Source organism: Quercus robur, chromosome 12 (assembly GCF_932294415.1).
Source record: "Quercus robur chromosome 12, dhQueRobu3.1, whole genome shotgun sequence".
NCBI classification, from domain to species: Eukaryota; Viridiplantae; Streptophyta; class Magnoliopsida; order Fagales; family Fagaceae; genus Quercus; species Quercus robur.
In genome coordinates this window covers 15,085,745-15,109,219 of record NC_065545.1, presented here as the reverse complement: position 1 = coordinate 15,109,219, position 23,475 = coordinate 15,085,745, and the positions used below count along the sequence as shown (strand labels likewise).

Below are 23,475 nucleotides of genomic sequence, written 5' to 3'. Positions count from 1 at the left end.
TGAGATTACATTAATATAATATTACGGTATAATGTAACATCACGGCGAACCAAACGCCTACATAGTGATTGGTTTATTACCAAATAGATTTCCTTAAATTATTAGCCATTTTTTAATGATTTAATGGTCTAAATTTTGCCATGTTAGTATTCCACTAATAATAATTTTAATTATATTGTTTGTACTTTTGTTATATTATTTTAAGAGTATTATTAGTGGAATGCTAATATGACATAATTTAGACTCTTAAATCATAAAAGAATGGTTAAGATTTAAGGAAATTTATTGGTAGAGTACCCTAGAAAATCTAGAGGATCTAAATCCCTCAAGCGATTGTTCATCATTAACACTTGATCATAATTTGCTGTAAAAGCTGTGGTAAAAATTGATGAGTTAGTAAAACTGTTAACCAAAATGTGGGATTGGCATGGCGTATAGTACAAATCTGGTTGTTAACTAAAACACCTAGGTTGTTACACTCACTATTCTCCTCCCCTCTACTCTCCTCTACTCTCCTCCCTCTCTAAACTTCCAAATAGGCCATAAAAGACCTGGGTTGTTACACTAACACCAAACTTTGCTGCTATTAATAGCTAGCCATCTGGTTACCTTGAAGTGAGGCCGAGGCCAGGGGCCAATTGGAAAGTAGAAATTAAAAGGTAATCTTTCTATTTTTATTTGATAGTATTTGTCACGGGGAAATCATTGTCATGTTTTGTTTTGATATTGTAAACCAAGGAACACTGGTCATTTGTCAGCTTCATTGCTCAATTTTTTACATAGTAAAACCACCTTTTGATCCCATCAAAAAAAAAAAAAAAAAAAACCACCTTTTGTTTTTGGAGAGGCAATATCTCGGCTCATATTTTGGTCCAGTTATTATATATTTAGCTGGACTGGGCCAGTTCTCATCTCTAATCTTCCCTTTTTTATTATTATTATTATTATTATTTTTTTTTTATGAACAATAAAGTATTTATTTAGGGAAAAAAAAGTAAAATATGATTTCACAGACCCTTTTGCTATTTTTATTTTTTATTTTAAATAATTTGATAATTTCAACAAAAATAAGTGATTTAAACCTTAAATGTCTTAAACATTTTTGTTATTTTCAGTTGGAAAAGGTTACTAGTCATGATTTGAGACATGCAAAAACCAAACTTTTTCTCTAATTTAATTTTTAATGCCCCTTTGATTTATGAAGGAATGATCATGTTATGTATACGATGGGTAGCGTGCTCTTGTCAAAATATTTTTTTCATTGATTATGATTTTATGAAAGAGATTGATAGGAAGTGCAACTGCTAGAAGTGATGTGGGTTAGACAGTCATTTATGTCTTCGTATATATCTTAATCAACCCTAATTTAGTAAGAAGTAAGAAACACTCTGCAGCAACCTTACTTCAACTTCTTCTCAAATTAATATCTGCCATATGTAGATGAAATGAACCTTGGAATATTACTTCTTTTCTTCTGATTGTACAAAGAGATTAAAACAAAGAAAGATTAATAGGATAACGTGTGGAAGAAAACTTTTGAAGAAATGTCATTTTAGATTTGTGGATCAAGTGATATGATTTTAATGCGAAAGCAATAAATGGAGAGAAAAAAAATTCTATTAATTTGGTAAGTGAGGTGAAAATTAATAATTATTTAATGGTTTTATTTTTATTGTTAGATTTCTTATAAATTTACAGTTTAAAAATGTGTAACTTGAACACATTTCTATCTAGTACGAAATTTATCTATAAACCTAGTTGAAGTTAATGGTTACAACTTCATTCAATATATTTTTATTAGATATGAATTTTGAAAAATTCACTATTGGATTACATTTTCTTTTTCTATCCTTCATATTTGCAAAGTTTTCAGATAATCAAAACTCAATAGTTATGTAATCAATCAAATATTTAAATTCCAAGTTTTTGTAACCTAAAATTATATATAAAAAAATAAATTTACAGATTGAATAGTAAATTGTTTCCAATTAGTACAAAATTTAATATATGTGTTAAGAATATAAAAAATATATTATTTAAAGATTAAATTTTCATAATCTGTAATCATGTTCAAATTTTTAATTGGAGTGGAAACTATTGACTTCAACCAAATTTATGGTTCATCTCTCTCTCTCTCTCTCTCTCTCTCTGCACACACGCACAAAGGTTTCATTTTTCCAACATAACATGTTACTATTCTTTAGTTGAAAGTGGACAAACAAAACTTCAAAAACTTTTACTGTCTTCTTCTTTGGAAGTGAAATGCCCAAGACAGAGTGGTATTAATAACCAAACCATGATGCAGATGGCTCAGTCTCTCCCGCAAACAATAATTGCATTTAATCAGATAGAGCCGTGTCAGAATCTCATTCGAAATAGAAGCGGACACGTCAAGGGATTTCACTGCCATTGTTTTACAATTATACAGTACTCTCTAGGGTAGGGCCGCTGTGCAGTGGAGGAAACCATCAAAAGTAAATTTCATGCAACGATTAGTCATCAATGAATAAAGTGGTTGCATTAATTCAATTTAGGTTGTTTTGTCATTGTCTTGTTTTAAGAGATAACATCCCTATATTTATTGTTGATTTTTTTTTTCATCTCTTCTGGGCGGTACATGTCGGCACTAAGAGCATCCATAGTAGATGTGGCAAAAAAAAAAAAATGCTATTTTACCACATTAAACACCTACTTTATTATTTTACCACATCATTTTACAATATCCCATTTATCAGATGTTTTATAATCCTAAAATAATATTTATTACCCATTAAAATAATATATTATCCCCCATTATCATCATCATCAGCGACGGCACAACCACCTATCCAACCCAGTCACAGCCTCACCGAACTAGCCACGGCCACAGCTCCGCCGAATTAGCCAGAGCCACCACCCACTGCACATCCTAGAAAAACTGAAGCCCACCCACTACACAAACCAAAACCCACACACGACACAAATTGAAACCCACAAAAGCCACACAAACTGAAACGCAAGCCACCACACACGGCACAAACCGAAACGCACCTACTGCATAAACCGAAACCCAAGCCACCACAAACGACACAAACCGAAACCCACCCATCGGACAAACCGAAACCCAAATCAACCAATAACCAAACACAATAAGAAAGAGTGAGATCAGAAATCAAGCTAATTAGCCTTCACGCTTCTGATTTCAACAGCCACCACAAGCTCACCAACTGCCACCACGGCACCACCACAATCTTAGCCGTTCACCACCATGGCAAACCCAACAAATCAAGCTAATTAGTCACCATCATCATACAACTATGAACCCACAACCCAACAAATCAAGCTAAAGAGAGAGATCAGAAATCAAAAATCAAATCCGCTCCGTTCTGCGAATCCGGCGCCGCTGCCGCCACCGCTGCCGATTTTGACGAAGTTGCGGCTACCTTTCCTCCTCTCTTGGCCGCCGCCGCTGCCTTCTTCTGCGTCGCCTTCTTCTTGCTCGCGTCCGATTGTGAGAAGAGGAAGAACGGGTTGGGATTCTTGGGAACTTGGGAAAGAGAGAGAGAGAGACAGATTCTGAGAAGGAAGAGAGAAAATCAAATAAAAAAAGAGAGGAGAGAGAAAAGTCGAATAAAATATTAATTTCTGGTTTACAACATTTGTCCGTACCGTTGCAAATTAATATTAATTTTTGGTTTACAACATTTGTCCGTACCGTTGCAAATTTGCAACGGTACGGACATAAGTGGTATAATTTTACCACGTTTACCATATCTGATGGTGTGCTGTTTTTTTGGTTTGGTGTGGGATATGTGCCAAATATTTAGCATTTGGCACATATCCCACATCTACTGTGGGTGCTCTAAGGACGTAATAAATTCAGGACGTACGGTTTAAAAAAAAAATCAGAGACGGACGAATATAATTTTTTTTTTTTTTTTGAGAAAACGTACGAATATAATATGATCGCATGGTTTCATAGTAGGAGTAGGAGACGGACGGATACATTGTTTTGTGTGACTTGTGTCATCAATAAAAAAAAAATATATATATATATATATATATATATATAAGGGAAAAATAGGTAACTAACATTAATTTCCCAACTATCTAGTTAATAGGTTCAGTTTTGAAAGTAATTGCTTTTCTAACATCTCGAGTCTCAAAGACTCGATTTAGGGCCTATAAATCGAGTTTTTGAGACTCGATTTTCATGGATTGATCACGTCCGATGTGGATTTTTTTCCACGTAGGGCCTAGCTGGAAATCGAGTCTTAGAGACTCGATTTCTAACTCAAATTTTTTTTAAAAAAATTGAACTCTCATAGACAACCCAAAATACCAAAAAAACAAATTTAAGAATCAATCCCAAAGCTCAGATCAGAGCTTAGAGGCAGATCAGAGGGAGAGAAAGAGCTGGGTCGCGCGAGCCCAGGCAACGCCATCCCAAAGGCTCAGATCAGAGCTTAGAGGCAGATCAGAGGGAGAGAAAAAGTTGGGTCTCGCGAGCCCAGGCCGGGTCTCGCGAGCCCAAGCCGCGTGCTGCCTGGGCTCGCGAGACCAGGCAGCGCGCGGCCTAGGTCTCGCCGATCTCTCTTTCTATTTCTGGTTTTTTTTTTTTCTTTTTTTCTCTGCTTTCTTCCCTGACGTTCTGGTTCCTCACTGAGTTGGTTGTATATATAACACTTAGAAATCGAGTCTTAGAGACTCGATTTCTGTGTTCCCACGTGGCAAAGTTTGCCACGTCGGCAGTAATTAGAGCATAGAAATCGAGCGTTTGATGGTCGATTTATTGGCCAAAATCGAGTTTAAAAGACTCGAGATGCTAGAAAAAAAAATAGTTTTAAAACCTTAACTACTAACTGAATAGTTAGTTTTTTAATGCTAGTTACCTATTTTCTCCTATATATAACATGCAAGAAGATTTAGTTATTTAAATTAAATTTTTATGTAGTTCAAAAATACTTTTATAAATGAAGGACAATTTCTCTTAAAAATAAAGTTATAAATGTCAAATAGTAAATTTTATTTTGAATTTAAAAAGAGAACTCTTAAAATTTAGATTTTTTTTTTCCTTTATATTTATTTTTTATTTCATAAAATTTAGCATTTTTTTTCCTTTTTCGTTAAAATAAAAGTAAAACACTCAAATTTAAAAAAACTAAAAAACTAAAAAAATTCCTAAAATATAAACTTCTTTCTCCTTACGTTCATCTTATTTTTCCTATTCAAATTTTTCTTTATATCACACGTTCAAAAAAGAAATAACAGTTATTGCTTGTCTCTAAAGTTTATCATTTTTGTATGTTTGAAAAATAAAAATATATATTTTCAAATTATAATAGATACAAATTATTAACATTTAACCAAAAAAATAGAAAAGCCTCTCAACACGCACAACACGCGTGCTTAGAGGCTAGTAGTACGAATATGGAAATATGGTTGTAACATTAGGCCAATTAATCATGAGAAGTGATTAATTCACAATATTTTCAAAACAATTTCAAAATAAATTCTAAATGGTAGGTTTTTAGTGGTTGTTATGAGTGAGTAAAAAAGTGATTTAAGTGGCGTATTCAAATCAATATCAATAATAACTACACACCTAAGATTTTTTTTTTGTAAAAAATGCTGTGAAAATTTTATGGATGCATCATTTCTCATTAATCATTGCCATTCTTCTTTTATCCAATCCCTAACTTTTACTAAATGCATCTCTATAGTGTTTTGGTAAGAAAAAAAAAAAGAGCTTTATACATATATTTCAAATTTTCAACTAGTCTATTCTAATCAAAGGAGTCGATTTTGAAAGTTGTTTTGGTTTGATTGTAGGAACGAAATATTTTGGTATTGGTATTTCGTTTTAGCATTATCGCTATTTAAATATTGGTGAAAACACCATTTTAGTTTCTACATTTTGGATTCACAGTCAATTTTGTTCCTACATTTTGGTAGCAATCAACTTGGTTCCTACGATTAACTCACTAACGAAAAATGATTATGTGGCAAATGGTGCATTGTTGGCACTTATAAAGCTTATGTGGCAAATAAAATAATAATAATAAATTTTAATAAACATTTAAAATATGCCATGTAAGCTTTTAAATAAAAAATCGAAAATCCTAAAATAAAAAATAAATAAATATTTTATTTTCTCTCTCTCGCTTTGTTACCAACCAAACACACTAAAAAATACAAGTGAAAATCTCACTTCAACGTCTTAAAAAAAAAAAAAAAAAATCAAATCTGAAACACAAAATGTCCAGTGTGACCGAAAGGCTAAACAAGAGGTGAGTTTGGTCATCGGTGTAATCGAAGTCCGAAAGCTAAAAAAAAATCTCTAAAATCATCATCACCGAATGGGTTCAAGTACTACTGCTGTGATTGTAAGTTGTAACATTTCTATGGGTATGAACTATGAACCTTAATAACATGTCCAAAGTTTGGTCGTCAGTTATTCTATCATTTCTAAGGTTATGAAAATAAAACTTCTATGGGTATGAACATCAGTTGACTTCAATCATTTCTAAGGGTATGAATCCTTTTATTTATGGATTTTGTTAATGTGTGTCCTAAGGGCACATAATAACTAACCATTTTTGGAAAAAAATTTCCTCAAGAATTAAAAAAGTATTGACAGTTTTTTTAATTTCCGAGAAAATGTTTCCAAAAATGGATAGCTTAATGTGTGCTCTTAGAGCACACATTAAGCGGACCCTTTATTTATTTATTAATCTTTTTACAATTCTAAAGTTTGTGACTTTCAATTTTTGATGGGATGGGTGGTCGTAACCAAAGAGCTATTGGAGTGGTGAGACCGAGAGAGAGAGAGAGATGGACAGTTTGTGCAATGGGTTATCAAATTCATCATAGATGCAAATGTTCTAGTGGAGAGAGGGAGGGAGGAAGAAAGGAAAGATGAACGATTTGAGAATTGGTTTTTCAAATTCAATTTTTTTTTTTTTTGACGTAGAAATGAGAATTTTCTTGTTTTTGTTGGTGTGTTTGGTTGGAAAGAAAGTGAGAGAGGAAAGAAAATTTTTATAATTATTTATTTCTATTATTTGGAATTTTTTTCTTTAAAATATGATGTGGCATTCTTTTAAATATTTATTATATTTTATTATTTATTATTTTATTTGCCATGTAATCTTTTTTTTTTTTTTTTTAATATAAGATAGAATTTCTACTCTAGTTTAATCTAAGTGTATATGTGTGTGAAGCTCCCTCCTGGAGACTTGAACCTTGGCCCTTGCCTTCGTATCCCACAAACACTTATACTTGTGGAGTGACCAACGCACCAAAGGTGTGCGGTAGTTTTGCCATGTAATCTTTAAGTGTGCTAATGATGCACACCGTTTTCCACATAGGTATTTTTCATTAATGAGTTAATGGTAGTGTAAGGACTCGATTTGTAACGACTCAAAAAGATATTAGGTTCGCACGTAAAAAGGCCCAAACAATATAATTTATAGAGCGTGGGTTTGAAAGGTTAGGCCTTGGTCACCAGACGGTGGTTAGTCGTGGTATTCATACAGAATTAAACCGTGTTCGCTCGAGGAGTCTTTCTCCTTGAGGCGGTCTGGGAGGCTCTGGTTCTTGGCCTTTTTTTCCCAGCCCCTTTTTCGGATTGCTTGCTTCCCCTTTTATATTAGCTTGTATCCCTTATCCAACGTTCACGTGTAGGTTCGACTTTCTAGGACTGATACTTGTCCCATCAACCAATACCCAAAGTGTTGAGAGTGGTTGTAAAAGCTAAAGAGCATGGTTCTGTCAGGTGCAGAGTATTCAATGGCAGTAATGACAGCTTTCTCTTTGTCCTTAGTCGCCATACTGTCCAGCGGTCCTTTCTCTATCAACATAGATATTTTAGGTTTTTCTCAAAACTGTTCCTATACTGCTCTTGCCCTTTCTTTCAGGAGTACCTTGAGAATGCCGAGGACAGAATCATCCTCGGTTATATCTCAAGATTACTTGGACTTTTATTATACGTCCTCGGCTATATCCTTCCTCGGCTCGGGCCTTGGGCCCTAATGTAAAAATGGGCCAGGGCCACAAATTATTGGACCCCACAGGTAGGAATCAAATTTACTGCAAATTGAAAATGATAGGAACCAAATTAACTGTTACCAAAATGTAGTAACCAAATTGATTATGTCTCCAAAATGTAGGGACTAAAATGATGTTTTCGCCTTAAATATTTCTATAAATATATACATGTTTATATTTATTTATGTAAGTATGAATTCATTAATTTTTATGTTTATTAATGTCAAATTTAAAATCCACACATTTTATAAGCCTGAATATTAACATAAGTAAATTAACCAATATGTTAATTTAAATAATATTTTAAAAAAAAAATTCAAAATTCAACATTTTAACATTTTTTTATTGTACATGCTGAAATGCTAATATTGGCCGAAATACTTGAAATATATTCGGTTCAAGCTTATACAACTTGATATTTTTTTGGTTCATTTTAGAAGAGTACTAATAATGTATTGACTATTTTCATGGTACGGCTAATAAGAGTAAGACTTAGGTACAATACTTATGTCCTATTTCTTAGGTTCCTCTTTTAAGATTTTGCCATGTAGATTTTTTTTTATGGGATGAAAATGTATTTTTTAGCTAAGTAGCCACATAGTTGAATCTTAAAAGGGGAACCTAAGGAACAACATTTAAAGTATTGTACTAAGTTTTATCTCACTAATAATATATTGAATTCCCTTCTTCTAATACATTCTAGGCATTTTAAATAAGAGTTGAAGGGTTTAAACTTAAGTTCTTTTTATGGAAAGAAGTAGATAATATTATTATTCAATCACAATGCTTAATCTAGATTTCATCAAGTGCTTACTTTAATCGCACACTTCACCCGTTTGTTAAGGAAAGATTTCTACCTAGTTTTTTTTTTTTTCCCATTGACATTAAATAGCAAGAGATCTTATGTTTTAACAATGCCCCGTACGTACCTGCGTATTGTTCTAGTTTTGGAATATAGTTAGTTGGAATTATGAAGGCATATAAGACTAGCTTGGGACCTAGTATAACTAGTCGCTAACCCGTGCGATGCACGGGAAATGTATTGAGTACAATATATAATTTAATCTTTGTTTATTTTACTACAACACCAAAATTGAATTTGTAAAATAAAATCATGTAGCTAAAACATTTGTTAACAGCTATACGTTTCAGACATTTATTAAACTATATTATTATTATTATTATTATTATTATCAACTTAACAATATTTTAATATATGATACCAACATGCTTCAAGAAAATGTCCAACACTGAAAACAATTTTGAAAACAAACTCAACTAAACAGTTTGATGAATAAATATATTACAATCTATAATATAAGCCAAGAAATAAACTTTGAAACCAATATGAACAAAATCCACGTCAAACAAAACCATTTCGATCATTAAGAATATGACTTACTAAAGTCATGAAAAACACAGGATTCATTACCAAAAAAAAAAAAAAAAAAAGCATCTTTAGTCTTTATAGATTTTGCCTAAGTACCCAGATATGATGACACATACTCACACAAAAAGAGACATAAACACGGACAATTAAAGAAAAAATAAGAAAAACAAAAGAGACGTAAACACGGACAATTAAAGAAAAAATATAGGAAAAAAAAGTTAGGAATAGAAATATAAGATAAAGATGGATTACCCTCAAAAAGAATAATTCATGGATATTCATTGAAATCTTCTAGATAATTTCTGATAATAGAAAAAAAAAACCCAAAAGTTATGATGTTAAAACTTCCAAAAGGCCAAAAAATTTTTTTTTTTTTTAAAAATCAGAAGATTCAAAGCTTCAAAAGTATTGAAATAAAACAATATATATATATATATATATATAATTACGCAATAGAGAAATACAATAGAAAGAAGGGAATCCATGATTATAACTTTTCCACTTATGTATTGGACTCCTCTCTTTCTTCGGTTAATGCATCAAGGTTAGGGTTATTTGATTTGTTTAATAAAAATTTGAAGATTTAATTAAAAGATTCAGGCCCAACAATTAAATAAACAAAACAACAATTGACAAACTTATAAGAAAAAACAACAAATCTATAATTTTTATTGAACAAATCAAATAACCCTAACCTTGATGCATTGACCGAAGAAGGAGAGGAGTCCAATACATAAGTGGAATATGTGAATTGTGAGGCATGAGCCGCCCTCAAAAAAAAATCTTGAAGAAAAATAAGTTTTAAGGAGAAAATTGTGTTGCGGCAAAAATAAGTTTTTGGGGCTTAGGTTTTCTACGCAAGCAATTCTTAAATAGGAGAGAGTAGAGGCGGTGGGAGAGTGTTCTTATTTGGCTAGAAGTCTAATTTGCATTGGAAAAGGAAAACAGTGATGAGGTGGAAAATTTAATTTAATTTAAATTTAATTTAAATATTGTGCTGACGTGGAAAATTGTGAGAGTTTCAAAAGCTTCGGTTTTATATATATATATATAGATTAGAGATTTTTAAAAGTAAAAGAAATTCAGCTACTTTGAAAAGTAATCCCACCTAAATTTCATTCATCCCGGATTAAAAAATAAATAAATAAAAATGAACATTTGATCAAACTGAAGATCTCTGCTTTACCAAACGAAATGAATGCATGTAGTTTTTATTTTTATTTTTATTTTTAAAGCCGAAATACTCTTGAACAAGTAATACGTAACTATATATTTTGTATTGTTTCTGAAAATACAGAAAATTACAAGAGAAATATAAAAAATTACAACAATTATTTCTTGAATATTACATTACAATTGGACTAAGACACATAAATCTTGCTTTCTTTAATAAGATTTAAGCCCTCTCATCTTCCCCACTCGCATGGGTTAGACCCAATTTCTACTACATTATACTTAAGCCTAATTAATCTCCACACTTTAAATTAATAAGAATTCTTTCTCCTTATCAGTGTGAGATTACTAAAAAACTAACTCCTCATTAACCACTTATAACTCTCACAATTCCTCATTTAATTTGCCAACTTAACATTTAATTAATTTATTAAAATATCATTTTAATAATAAATGTTCCCAAAAGTATTAATAAATGAGTAATGCTACAGTTACAAATTATTTTACAATATTTTTATAAACATGTTGTTGTGATCAACTTCTTATTGGTTCTCATTGGAGTCCACCAATATTATCACTTTTTTATTACCAATAATCACTCACCACATCAACAATTTGTAAGTGTTTTTTTTTAAAAAAAAATTATATCTCTAGCATTTTCCTTAATAAAGTATCTAAAAAATAATTGTTTCTGAAGTATTTGTGTTTTCTTCTTTTCAAAAGATTAAATATTGTAGTTAGTCTTCTCATAAATTACAAAATAAATAAAGATCATTATTTTTATGATTTTATCTCATATTTTCAATATTCTATGAATTAAAAAACCAAAAAACTTATAATAATTTTGAATTAAAAAAAAAAAAAAAAAACACCCAAATGCATCGAGGTGCTATCAGAGCACATCACAATAAAAACAAAGTGTACGTTTGGATAGTGATGAAATGATTTTGTAAGCTGTGTCCAGCATTTTTGTGTAGGTCTCGTGCACTACTCACGGGACCTGCAAATACGGATTTTAGCAAAATCAACTTTAAAACTAGGTCCCACGACACAATTTACACATTTAAAAATTATTTTGCTACAGTATTTTTAGTTTTCAGCAATAAGCGGTATCCAAATACACCATAAATCTTAAAGTTCTAAACTTTAAATTTTAGTTCCCAATTAAATAGCAATCAACCAAAAGTAACTAAACAAGTAAACAACACACAATTATTTGAACATATATTTCTAAAATGCCAAACACTTAACAAACATTTTGTTATTGTGTGTGCACAGGGACGCGCGTGTGTGTATATATATACATATATAAAATTGTAGGAGAAGCTAGCCATGATTCATGAGCCCCCTTGGACTCTTGTTAATTTTTTTTTGGTTTTTTGGGCTGCGTAAGTAGTCTCTTGCTACTTAATTAGCTAGTACCAGTTTACATCCTCAAAAAAAAAAAAAAAAAAAGCTAGTACCAGTGTACACCACCATCCCTGATATAGACTTAAGAGAATTTTGCAAGCATACGAATTACAAAGTTGACTTCACCGTCGTGAAAATCAGTGTCAAATATGGGCTAAGGCTAGCTAACAACAGAAGCAAATACGCAGAAAACAACTATATATTTGCTTTCATGTTTTATGCTGATCGCCTTAATTTCTTTCTTCTTCATGCTATATATGTACATGTTGGCAAAACAACGAAACATAAAATTAATTGCATTGGATATAGGGTTAAAATCATATGAAGTAAGGAATGCAGGACAAGTTAGGTTTGGACTCACATGCAACACCAATAATTAAGTGGACCATTGCCAAACTCAATCGGTCCCCATCTTTCATGAAATCTCCTTTCTACTTAAAGTCAAGGGTTTCTTTCTTTTGCGTTCATGTTTCACCTCATATTAATAATTTGAGTTGATTTTAGATTAAGCTAGCACCAGCAGGAAAAAATGGAAAAACAAAACTATTTATTACATTCAGATGGCTTGGTAGGCAGAATAATTCTTAGTTTTTGTTTTAAAAAAAAAATTTGTTATCATAGTAAAATTATTTGCAATACATACTATAAATTCAAAACTAATTACAATATGCTTGGTTATTTTGTATTTATATTTTCAAAACATGATTTCAACTTAGGCCATGTTTGCTTCGACATTAAAATTAGCCAAATCTTTTTTGAGAAGTATTTGATTGCATTCTTACAAATGCTCTAAGAAACATCTTCAGGTGTTTGGCTTATGAAAAATAAAAAAGTTTATGAACACAAAATACACCATAATAATAGTATAATCCCATAAAATATACACAAATTCATAATACCAACAAAACCACAATACTTTTATAAAAAAAAAAAAAAAAAAAAAAAGCCACAATACCAAAATTTATTATGATTTCACAAAATAAAAGAAATATCCACTGAATATTTAATAGAAAAAAAATGCATGAGAGAGAAAAGTCGTGGTTGTACAACCTCGCCGCCATTGTCAATCACGATCTTTGAAGCATGGTTTTTAAACCCAAACCGGACCGTATGGTTCGACCGGGAAACCTCGAACCTGCCATTTCTACGGTCCGTTTAAGGTGAAAAATGTTCTATGCGAAAAAAGCATGGACCCGTACAGACCGCGGTCCAACCGCTCGGTTCTATGAATCATGACCAGTTCACACTGTTCAAATGGTTGCTTTGTTTCAAGCTTAAAACGGCGTCGTTCCATCTCTTCTCTGTTTTTTTTCCCCCTATATGGCATCATTTGAAGCATGTGCATTGAACAAAATAGAAACCTTGAAACGGAGAAACCCTCGCCTCACTCTCTCAATCACTCTCTGAGCTCTCTGCCTCTCCCTCACTCTCTCAATTACATCTCTCATCTCTGCCTCTCTCCCTCGTCCTCGTCGCAGCTCAGCCCAAATCACAGCTCACTCTCTGCCTCTCTCTCACTCTCATTACATCTCTGCCTCGTTGCCGTCACTCTTACTTCATTACATCCTTGCCCAGATTGGAAGGTACTTTATCCTTTTTAATTCTTCTTTCTTTTATGTCAATTTATATTTTTTGGCCAATTTTTCTCAAGTTATCAAGCAACATATCATCTGTTAAATTTGTGCTTCAATGTGTGTTTATATTTATAATTTTTGTTTGATAAGTATGTGTTTATAATCTGTGAACATCAATCTTTAACTTGTGAAAGTTGTGAATCTTGTGATGAGTCTGTTGTAAAAAATTAGTGAATTTCACTATTTCAGAAATTGTATGAAGTTGTGAATTTGTGATTCTTTGACTCTATGACTCTGTGTATATTAGTTTGTTAATTGGACTCTGTGTATGAAGTTGTGATTCTTTGCCTATCTGTATTTCAAAAATTGATGGGTCTATGTGTGTTTGACTGGTTGTTTAGTCTTTTAGAATAAAATGGAAACAGAGAATGGGTCTACTCCATCACATGAAGTTGATTCCAATGTAGTGGAGTCTAGCTCAAGAATAAGGGAAAAGGTTGATCCGGCTTAGGAACATTTTAGCCTTGGGGCGAATGAGAAGGGACGGAATACTTTTACATGTGTGTATTGTAGGAAAACATATAAAGGTGGGGGTATTAATAGGATGAAACAACACTTTGCGGGGATAAAATGTGATATTAGATCGTGTAAAAAGCTTTCTCATGATGTGAGATACCAAATGTTGGAATATTTGAAGGAGTTTGAGTTGAAGAAAAAAGTTAGAAACAACGTCAAGAACAAATGTTTAGTGTGCCTTCCACAAATAATGATATGAAAGAAGATGGAGATGTTCAAGAAGTATTTAGTAGTAGGTTGCCTAAAAAACCTGATTTAGGTAAAAGAAAGGGTACAAGGCCAATGGATAATTACTTTGCTCCAAGAACTACTCCTAGAGCTCAACCTGGTCTTAAAAGTGTGTTCCAAAGCAAAGAAAATGTGAGGCAAGCTGATATGGCTATTGTAAGGTGGATGTATGACACTTGCATTCCTTTTAATGTAGTGAATTCAGTGTACTACCAAAGGATGATTGATGCCGTAGTTGCTGTTGTTCCTGGTTACAAAGGTCCATTTTATCATGCTATACGGGTCCCTTTGTTGGGAGATCAAAAGAAAGAGGTTCAGTTGTTGGTTGACTCACAACGTAGGCATTGGGCAGAAGTTGGATGTACACTTATGGCTGATGGTTGGACAGATACTAGACATAGGTCATTGATTAATTTCCTTATTTATTGTCCTAGGGGAATGGTATTTGTAAAATTAATTGATACCTCAGAGATTGTGAAGAGTTCCAGAAACTAGTTTAAATTGTTTGATGAAGTAGTTACATGGGTTGGTCCAAAATACATAGTTCACATGGTTACTGATAATGCTTCCAATTATGTATTGGCTGGTAAATTGTTGTGTGAAAAGTATAAAACTATTAGTTGGTCTCCTTGTGCGGCACATTGCCTAAATCTTGTGTTGTAGGATATGGGAGACATGCCTCACGTGGATAGACTCAAAGAACATGCATCCAAAGTTACCGTTTTTATTTATAATCATGTGGCTTTGATTACTTGGTTGAGGAATAGACCTGGTTGGACAAAAATTGTACGTCCGGGAGCAACAAGATTTGCTACTACTTTCCTTGCTTTTGGAAGCATTCATGTGCATAAGCATGACTTGCAAGCCTTAGTGACTGGCAAATTCTTTGTGGACAATAGATTGACAAGAGAGTTAAAGGCAAAAGAAGCTGTTTCTATCATTTTGAATAATTCTTTTTGGGATGATATTAATGTTATTGTCAAGATTTCATCGCCACTCATTCGTTTGTTACGGATTGTTGATTCTGATCAAAGGCCTGTAATAGGATATGTGTATGAAGGCATGTATAGAGCACAGTTGGGAATCAAGAAGATCTTCCAAATGAGGAAGCACTTGTACAAGCCATACACCTTAATTATAAAAAACCGTTGGGACAAACATTTGTATAAAGATCTTCGTGCTGCTGCATATTGGTTAAATCCTGCTTTTCAATATGATGAGGGGAATTTTTGTCGGAAACCAGTAGTAAATATGGCTGTTTTGGACTACATTGGAAAAAAATATGATGTTGACCAAGAAAATGTAATTAAGGAAACCCAATATTTTCGAGATCGTATTGGGAGCTTTGATAGAGATCTTGCATTGTCAACAAGTAAGACCACTCATCCAGGTAAGAAGTAATTAGTTTACTTTAATACTATAAACAAATCTTAGTTTTTTTGTTCATGTTGAAAGTTAGTTTTGTTTATGTTGATTAATATCAAATTACATTGTGTTATGAAAATTAGATGAATGGTGGAAGTTGTGGGTTGCTGATGCTCCAAACTTGCAAAAATTGGCAATTAGAATCCTTAGCCAAACTTCCGCCTCTTCTGGATGTGAGCATTGTTGGAGTTTATTTGAATAAATTCATTCTAAAAGGAGAAATAGGTTGGAGCATCAAAGACTCAATGATCTTGTGTTTGTTTATCATAACTTGCGATTGAGACATAGGCAAGTAAATGCTATATCTTGTCATTATATTAATTTTTAAGAAGTCATTTATATAATGTAATTGTTAGTTTCTAATTATGTTCAAATTCCAATAATAAGCATGACATTTTATGATGCAGGCTTTACAACAAAAAAGTTTAATTTTGACCCTATTGATTCTGCAAGTATCGACAAAACTGCTTTTTGGGTATTTGTGGAAGAGGAAGACCCATATCTTAATTATGAAGAGTTGGAGAATGCAATTTATGAAGAGTTGGAGAATGCAATTTATGAAGAGGGTGCATATCCAGCAAGTGCAGAGCCTTCTTCTAATACTGAAGGTAAGTTTATATGTAAACAATTTGATAACCTATAGTGATTTTTTCTTTTATTTTTTTCAAACTTGTGTAAACATTATAATGATTTTTCTTTTTATTTTGTTCAAATTTGTGTGTAGATGATAGCAGTGAGGTTGGAGGAATTGATTTGGGAACATTTGGACAACTTATTGGCCCTCCTCCTGGATATGCAAGGAATGATGATGAGCATGATAACTTTTATGACATTAATGATTTATGATCATAATAATTCTATTTGAACTTTGAAGTTCTATTTTGTACTTTAGAGATAATTTCTATGTCTTTTTGTAAGACACAGTGTGTAACTTAGAGTTTAAAGTTTTATTATTGTTTTTTTAGAAATAAGTTTTATATATTTTTGTAAGAAACAATGTGTAGTTGTGTACTGTAACTCTTGGGCTTGTTTATGCATTTTTTACTTTGTACTTTTATGGATTGATTGAATAATTCATATTTATGTTTGCTAAGGATTTGACATTTCTTATTTGTCTTGAAAGTTATGATATAAAAAATATTTGAAAGATAGATCTCTAAATGAATTAGACTATTTTAGTTAATTTTTCTATTTTTTATTAATTTAATGTTTTTATATATATTTAAAATAATTATTAAATTAATTATGACGTCATCATAGCTCGACCCCGGTTTGACCTCAAAAACCTTGAACATCTCCCTTTCACGGTTCAATGAACGGTTCGAGTTGAAAACCTTGCTTTGAAGGTAGCAATATTTTCTTACGAGTTTAGGGTGGGGAGGTTGGGGTGGGGGCTCAAGCTGTGTTGCAAGAAGAATTTGAAATTATTTTTAAGTTGAGTCCAAGCCTAAAACATTTTACACTCCATATGAGCCAAAATTTGACAATCAACCAAAAAATATTTTTAAATTGACTAGAATTTTTAATCGAACCAAACACTCGATATTGAAAAAAAAAAAAAAGTATCTATTTTTTTACAAACTTTATTGAAAATATGTTTTGACTTTTGGCCTTATGGTTTTTTCATGATTTCAAGTAAAACCTAATTGTTATTATAATCAGCTTGCTTGGTACACAATAAATTTGTGTTTTTTTTTTTTTTTTTTTTTCATTTTTCTTTTACAAAAGACTATGAATTCAATGAAGCCCTGTTCAACCATATATGGGACAATAATTTTTCCTTCTCTTTCATTTGTTCTTCTTCTCAAGTAATTAGTAGTTATTAAGTATTGAAATAGTACTTTCTCTTCTCACATTTATTGTAGACTACATCATAAATTTAATTAGTGGAATCTATCATGAATGTAAGAAGAATGAGTATCAACTTACTGTACTCTGAAAGTATCTAACGATTACTTAATTTAATTAGTAAAATTTATTATTAAATATGAAAGAGAGAAAACACCACATCACTATTCTGAGAATACCTAATAATTTTCACTTTTTCTCTCCTCCTTTTTTCCTTTTATATCGCTCACTTCCCCATCTTGCCAAGAAAAAAACAGGAAAGTTTATTTATTTATTTATAAGATGAGAACTGAATAAGTACTTCCCATTTAAAGTAATTGAAGGTTTTGTGGTTTTGACACGAGTAAATATGGTCCCCGGTAGTGTATGTACATTCTTTGAAAATAACTTCAATGGGTAGATGGGATCATAAAGGCAAGTAGCAAAGATTTGGAAGAACAATCGTGAAGGCGATCACAAATGCATGTATTCATACTAGCTGTAGGAGCATCAACGTGGGAGAGTGAAGCCCCGTCACGAGGTTCTCGACTATACAGAAGCCACGACTGTGGCTTTCATACACAGCCCTCGTGGCACTTTCTCACACCGCAGATTTAATTATCCACATCACTGGCCCCGCACCTACGTGGCTATACCCTTTCTCTCTATAAATAAGAGTCACAAATTTTCAGCTTTTGTTCTCTAATGACATGTACGTGCATACAAAAAAATAAATAATAATAATACAAGTTATGGTCAACTGTAGTTCATGACTTTCTTTGTATAGCGAAATGGGAAGGGCTCCATGCTGTGATAAAGTTGGGTTGAAGAAAGGTAGGTGGACTTCTGAGGAGGATGAGATTCTAATCAAGTATATTCAAGCTAATGGAGAAGGGTCATGGAGGTCATTGCCAAAGAATGCAGGTATATATATTTATCTACATATAATATAATGCAAGTTATATAATACTTCTTTGATTTGTGTCATATGATATATGATCATGGTTTTGACATTTGTGTTTTTTTGTTTTCCATGGTTTTTGTTGTGGGATTTTGAAGGTTTACTGAGGTGTGGGAAGAGCTGCAGGTTGAGATGGATTAACTACTTGAGATCTGACTTGAAGAGAGGAAACATTTCTAGTGAGGAAGATGAAACCATCATAAAGTTGCATTCTTCTATGGGGAATAGGTTAGTGCAGCAATCTAGCTAGCTTGTTCATTTTTCTTCTCCATCACCAAACCAAGTGAACACGAATTCTAGAATTTCTCTCTCCCTCTTTCTTAACGTCCTCATTAATGGTATCCACCAATAATGGTTTACTTTTTGTTTTTGACATAATTTGTTTTCCTCTTCTTCCCTCTCTCTTTTGATGGGGTTGGAACTTGTTTTGTTTCTTTCTGCCTAATTTTCCTTCAGTAATTTCCTCTTCTACATCCTTCCTTCCAAAAATTGTAAGTCTATGTCAGCTCTTGCAGTTTTGGTCCCGAAAGAAGTGGACATCAACTAATTGACTGAGGCCAGGACTTATGTTTGATAACTCTATAATGAATATTGAAAAAATTTACCTCAAATTTTTTTTTTTAATGAAAATTTTACCTCTAATTTGGTTTAGGTGAAAATTCCTCAAATCCACCCATTATGTGATGAGCGATAAAATCATCAACATATACTTTTAGTCATGTCACTTGATGTGACTTGTCTAAATATGTAATACAAGTAAATGATTTTATCAATTACCACATATGGGTCGAACGAGATTTCTCTAAACTAGTTTTGGGGAAATTATGTTCCGAGAATATAGAATTTGAATTCAAAAAGATTCATTGTAAAATCTTTTATTTACAATTTACACCCTAAATTATAATCTTATCACATTTTTTTTAAATGATAGAATAATTACTTTCACAAAGAAATAAAATTTCAATAAATGATTATTAATAACTACCCAAATGATCCAATTTAATATTTATGAAAAAAATGACGAGAGAGGAGAGATATAAAAACCTCCGTGTAGAATTTTTGAACTTGAGAGTATATTATCCCTTTTTGCTATGATGGTAACTCTACCTTGTAGTATATTATATTCACCAATCATCTCTTAGTCTTTTAAACCAATTTTTATTCACATTCCCATTCTCACTTAACAATAAAAAATTTATTGGATCCCATTATAGTTTTTGACTTTTTTCTCTATTCTCATTCTCAATTTCAAAATATTCATTAATTATCACTCATTCTTTTAAGAGAAATGATATGCCCACAATATTTTCACAATATTTTTACAATAAATCCTAAGTGGGAAGTTGTTATTGGTTGTTATTGTTGGGGCAAAAAAGTAATCTTAGTATTAGGTTTAAATTTAAACCAATGATAACTATCCATCTATGATATATTGTGAAAAAGTTGTAAAAATATTATGGACGTAACACCTCTCTTCTTTTAAACCAATTATTACTCTCTCTCTCTCTCTCTCATTTTCTTTCTTCTTCCTCTCTATGGCTGAGTACTTGAACCAGGCATAGTACTCTCACCTCAAGCCTCTTTCATAACTTCTTCATCCTCAACAGCAACACCATCATTCCCCACACGCAAACCCCTAAATCCAAATTTCTCTTAAATACAGAAGCCAATATTTTCTTGAAATTTTTTTACTTGGTTTAGGAGCAAAATTAAGATGGGTATTTTTGTTGGTAATGAGCATAATGGAATGGTTTAGATATGGGTTTTAACTTTGAGGTAAAAGAAAGAAGTGGTTTGGAGTGATGAATTTGGATGAGAGAGTGGGAATGGTATTGGTAAAAGAGAAGTTTCAATTGACATAATAAATTTTTAGTAAGAATTTCAACACAATACCAAATGCTATCTTTAAGAAAAATATATACTACCAAAAGTAAAAAATCTAAATTCGATATAGTTACCAAACGTTACTTAAGTGAATGGAAATTATCTTTTGTAAAATGAAGTACTTGTCTACTTGATACATTAAAATGTAATTAGCTAAAAAGCCTTCAGTTTCACTTATTAAATAACTTAGAATTAAATTTCTTAATAATTTATCCTTTAGATTTGAAGAATAATTGTTAGTATATAAATTGATTCACATGGTTTTAACTTTTAAGAACACAGATTGTAAAACCAAAATTTCCTTTTGAATACTTCTATTCAAATAGACCAAACCATTGTTGAACATGATTTTAAAACTATGCTTTGATTCGTGAAGAGTTTTTTGGTTAAGATGTTTCTTTTGTATTGATAGGAAAGAGGGAAATAAAATAGAGTATTGGGTTAAAATAATCTGTGTTTTATTTTTTATTTTGGACACATCCAATAGTTACAACAGGAAAGTAGAGATTTTAACCTTAAATATTTTTGTTAGAAACATTCTAGTTGAGTTATAAAGTTTTTGAGGAAAATAATGCCAACTTTTTAAGTCTACTATTCCTTTTCATGTTTAGGACTCTTATTTATTACTGAAAAACAACTGTTATTTTTTGTTACTTCACGGATGAATTGCAGTGGTCTCCCTTTTATAAAGATAATTGCTTTTCTAAATGCAGATGGTCTCTAATAGCTAGTCACTTGCCTGGAAGAACAGACAACGAAATAAAGAATTACTGGAACTCTCACTTGAGCAGAAAAATTCACAGTTTCAGGAGGTCTTCCAGTGAAACCCTACCAATGGTCATGGACTCATCCAAGGCAGACATTCCTCCAAAGCGAAAAGGCGGTAGAACTAGCCGATGGGCCATGAAAAAGAACAAGACCTACTACATCCAAAAAGATGTTCCAAAGATTAAACCTAAAGATAGTCCTCTTACTCCAAATATTGAAGAAGTCTTATTGCTTCCCACACCAGATTTGGAGCAAGAGACCTTTTCAAGTACTACCATAAATGATAGCATGGTGTTGGATCCAAAGGTTAATGATAATGAGAGAGAAAGCCTGGTTCTACGTTCTGATGAGGCGTGGAAATGTGAGAACCAAAGGTTGTATGCTAGTGGTGAGAAAAAGACTGAAACTTTAGTACCATATGATCATGATCAGGAAGGAATTGATGGTGGTGTGTTTAATGACATAGTGGACAACGATTTGCTGGATCCAGATGGGGTTTTAGCTCTGACTGAGGGAAAAGGAGGTTATGATATCATTGATTTTAATGATGGGAATGACACTGGATTTATGTGTGCAGACAAAATGGTAGCAACCCATGAGGACTTGCAGGAGAGTGGTCAGTTTAGTTCAAATGGAGATAGTGGGGAGTGGTATTCATGCTCTTCAATAACTTCAGGTTTTGATGATGGAGTTGAAAGAGGGAATGAAATCTGGGATGAAAAAGAGAAAATGTTATCTTCGTTATGGGAAAGTGATAATTGGGAAGGGGATAGTTACAATTTGTCAGAGATAGATTCTGATACACATGATGCTATGGTTGCTTGGCTTCTATCCTGAAATGCTTTTTTTTTTCTTCGATCCTCAAGAGTTTTTAAGGTAATTCCATCATAAAATCTTATTCATCCATTTTGAAATAAATGGATTAAATTTTGCCATATGTACAATAATCTAAATAGATTATGCGGTAAAATTTAATTCATTTTTTCAAAAAAGTTAATTAATTCATTTTAAAATAAATGAATTGGATTTTAGAAATTCAGTGGTGGAATTATCTTAAGATTAATCTTCTTTTTTTTGTTTTTGTCACCCTCTCTCTCTTGTGTAAAAGTTCATAGTTGAGACTCTTGAGAGTTCAAGACATCTTCAGATTTGTTGCAAAGTTTGATTGATAGAAGAGTTAGAAAGTCTCCCTCAAGTTCCATCATTGTTAATTGTTTGAAGGACAATGGAAAATGAATTCCATTTCCATTTTTCCAAATTTGGACCGGCCATGTGCCTGGAAGTAACTATCTGTAACCTGTCAGTGTTCATCTAGCTTTCTGAGTTTGATTCAATGATGGATATTCTTTTGTGCTCTGTACAGATATTTCCAGAAAAATTTAGATGCACCAATCAAATTATTAGATGCCTATATGATGTGATGGGATTCGTGGGTCATGTTTTGATGATTGTATCAGCCACACAAAAATTTAATATGATAAGTGATATATAAATCGCATTTTAAGAAAATGTATAGAGAGGATCATGCACTACGTGGTTTCTTTTCTTTCAGACATTAAATCTTCCTTGATACTATATGGTGATGATCATAATATTTTTGTAAAGCCTATTGAAGGTCTTATGTTCTCTTGCTTCTCCTTACCAAAGAACAAGAGGTTGAAAAAGGATAATTTATCATTCGGCCGAAATTAATCAAATATTGCATACGCTGAGAAACATTCATGCCAGTGGATGTCAAGTGCTCTCTACTTATAATAATAACTCTTTGATCAAAAAAATCAAAGCACTGTGGAGATAGATTTTATTTAGAGTTAATCACAAACAAAACCCAAAACTATGGGGTACATGCACTTAACATCCTAAACTTCAAAAACTTGTAAATTATAACAAATCTTACTTATAACACATATTCATCCAATATTAATTGATAATTAGGGTTAGGGGACTACAATTCGGCTCCCTACAATTTTCTCATCTAATTGAACGCCATATAATTTAACTTAATGATTCTTTGCAAATCACATGATCCTTAGAAATTAAATCTACTGATGTATCCCTCTAGCCAATTGAGAGACTTACAAATTTCGCACATGGAACAAAGTACATTTGCTTATTGTCGATCTTTCATTAATTACGCATTATGATTTCCCCCAAAAATTTCACCCTCAATCACAATCTCGTATCAAGCTTGACCAAATTCACATTGATAAACACAATCTCGTATCGAGCTT

At 32.2% G+C, this 23,475-nt stretch overlaps 1 protein-coding gene across 1 annotated transcript; it reads left to right on the top strand.

Annotated features, from left to right (window-relative positions):
- Positions 1 to 18,325: 18,325 nt before the first annotated feature.
- Positions 18,326 to 22,600, top strand: LOC126709696 (transcription factor MYB11). The gene is made up of 3 exons (XM_050410022.1): positions 18,326 to 18,555; positions 18,691 to 18,820; positions 21,190 to 22,600. The coding sequence occupies exons 1-3, from the start codon at positions 18,423 to 18,425 to the stop codon at positions 22,079 to 22,081; spliced, it is 1,155 nt and encodes a 384-aa protein (XP_050265979.1). The 5' UTR covers positions 18,326 to 18,422; the 3' UTR covers positions 22,082 to 22,600.
- The last annotated feature ends 875 nt before the right edge of the window (positions 22,601 to 23,475 follow it).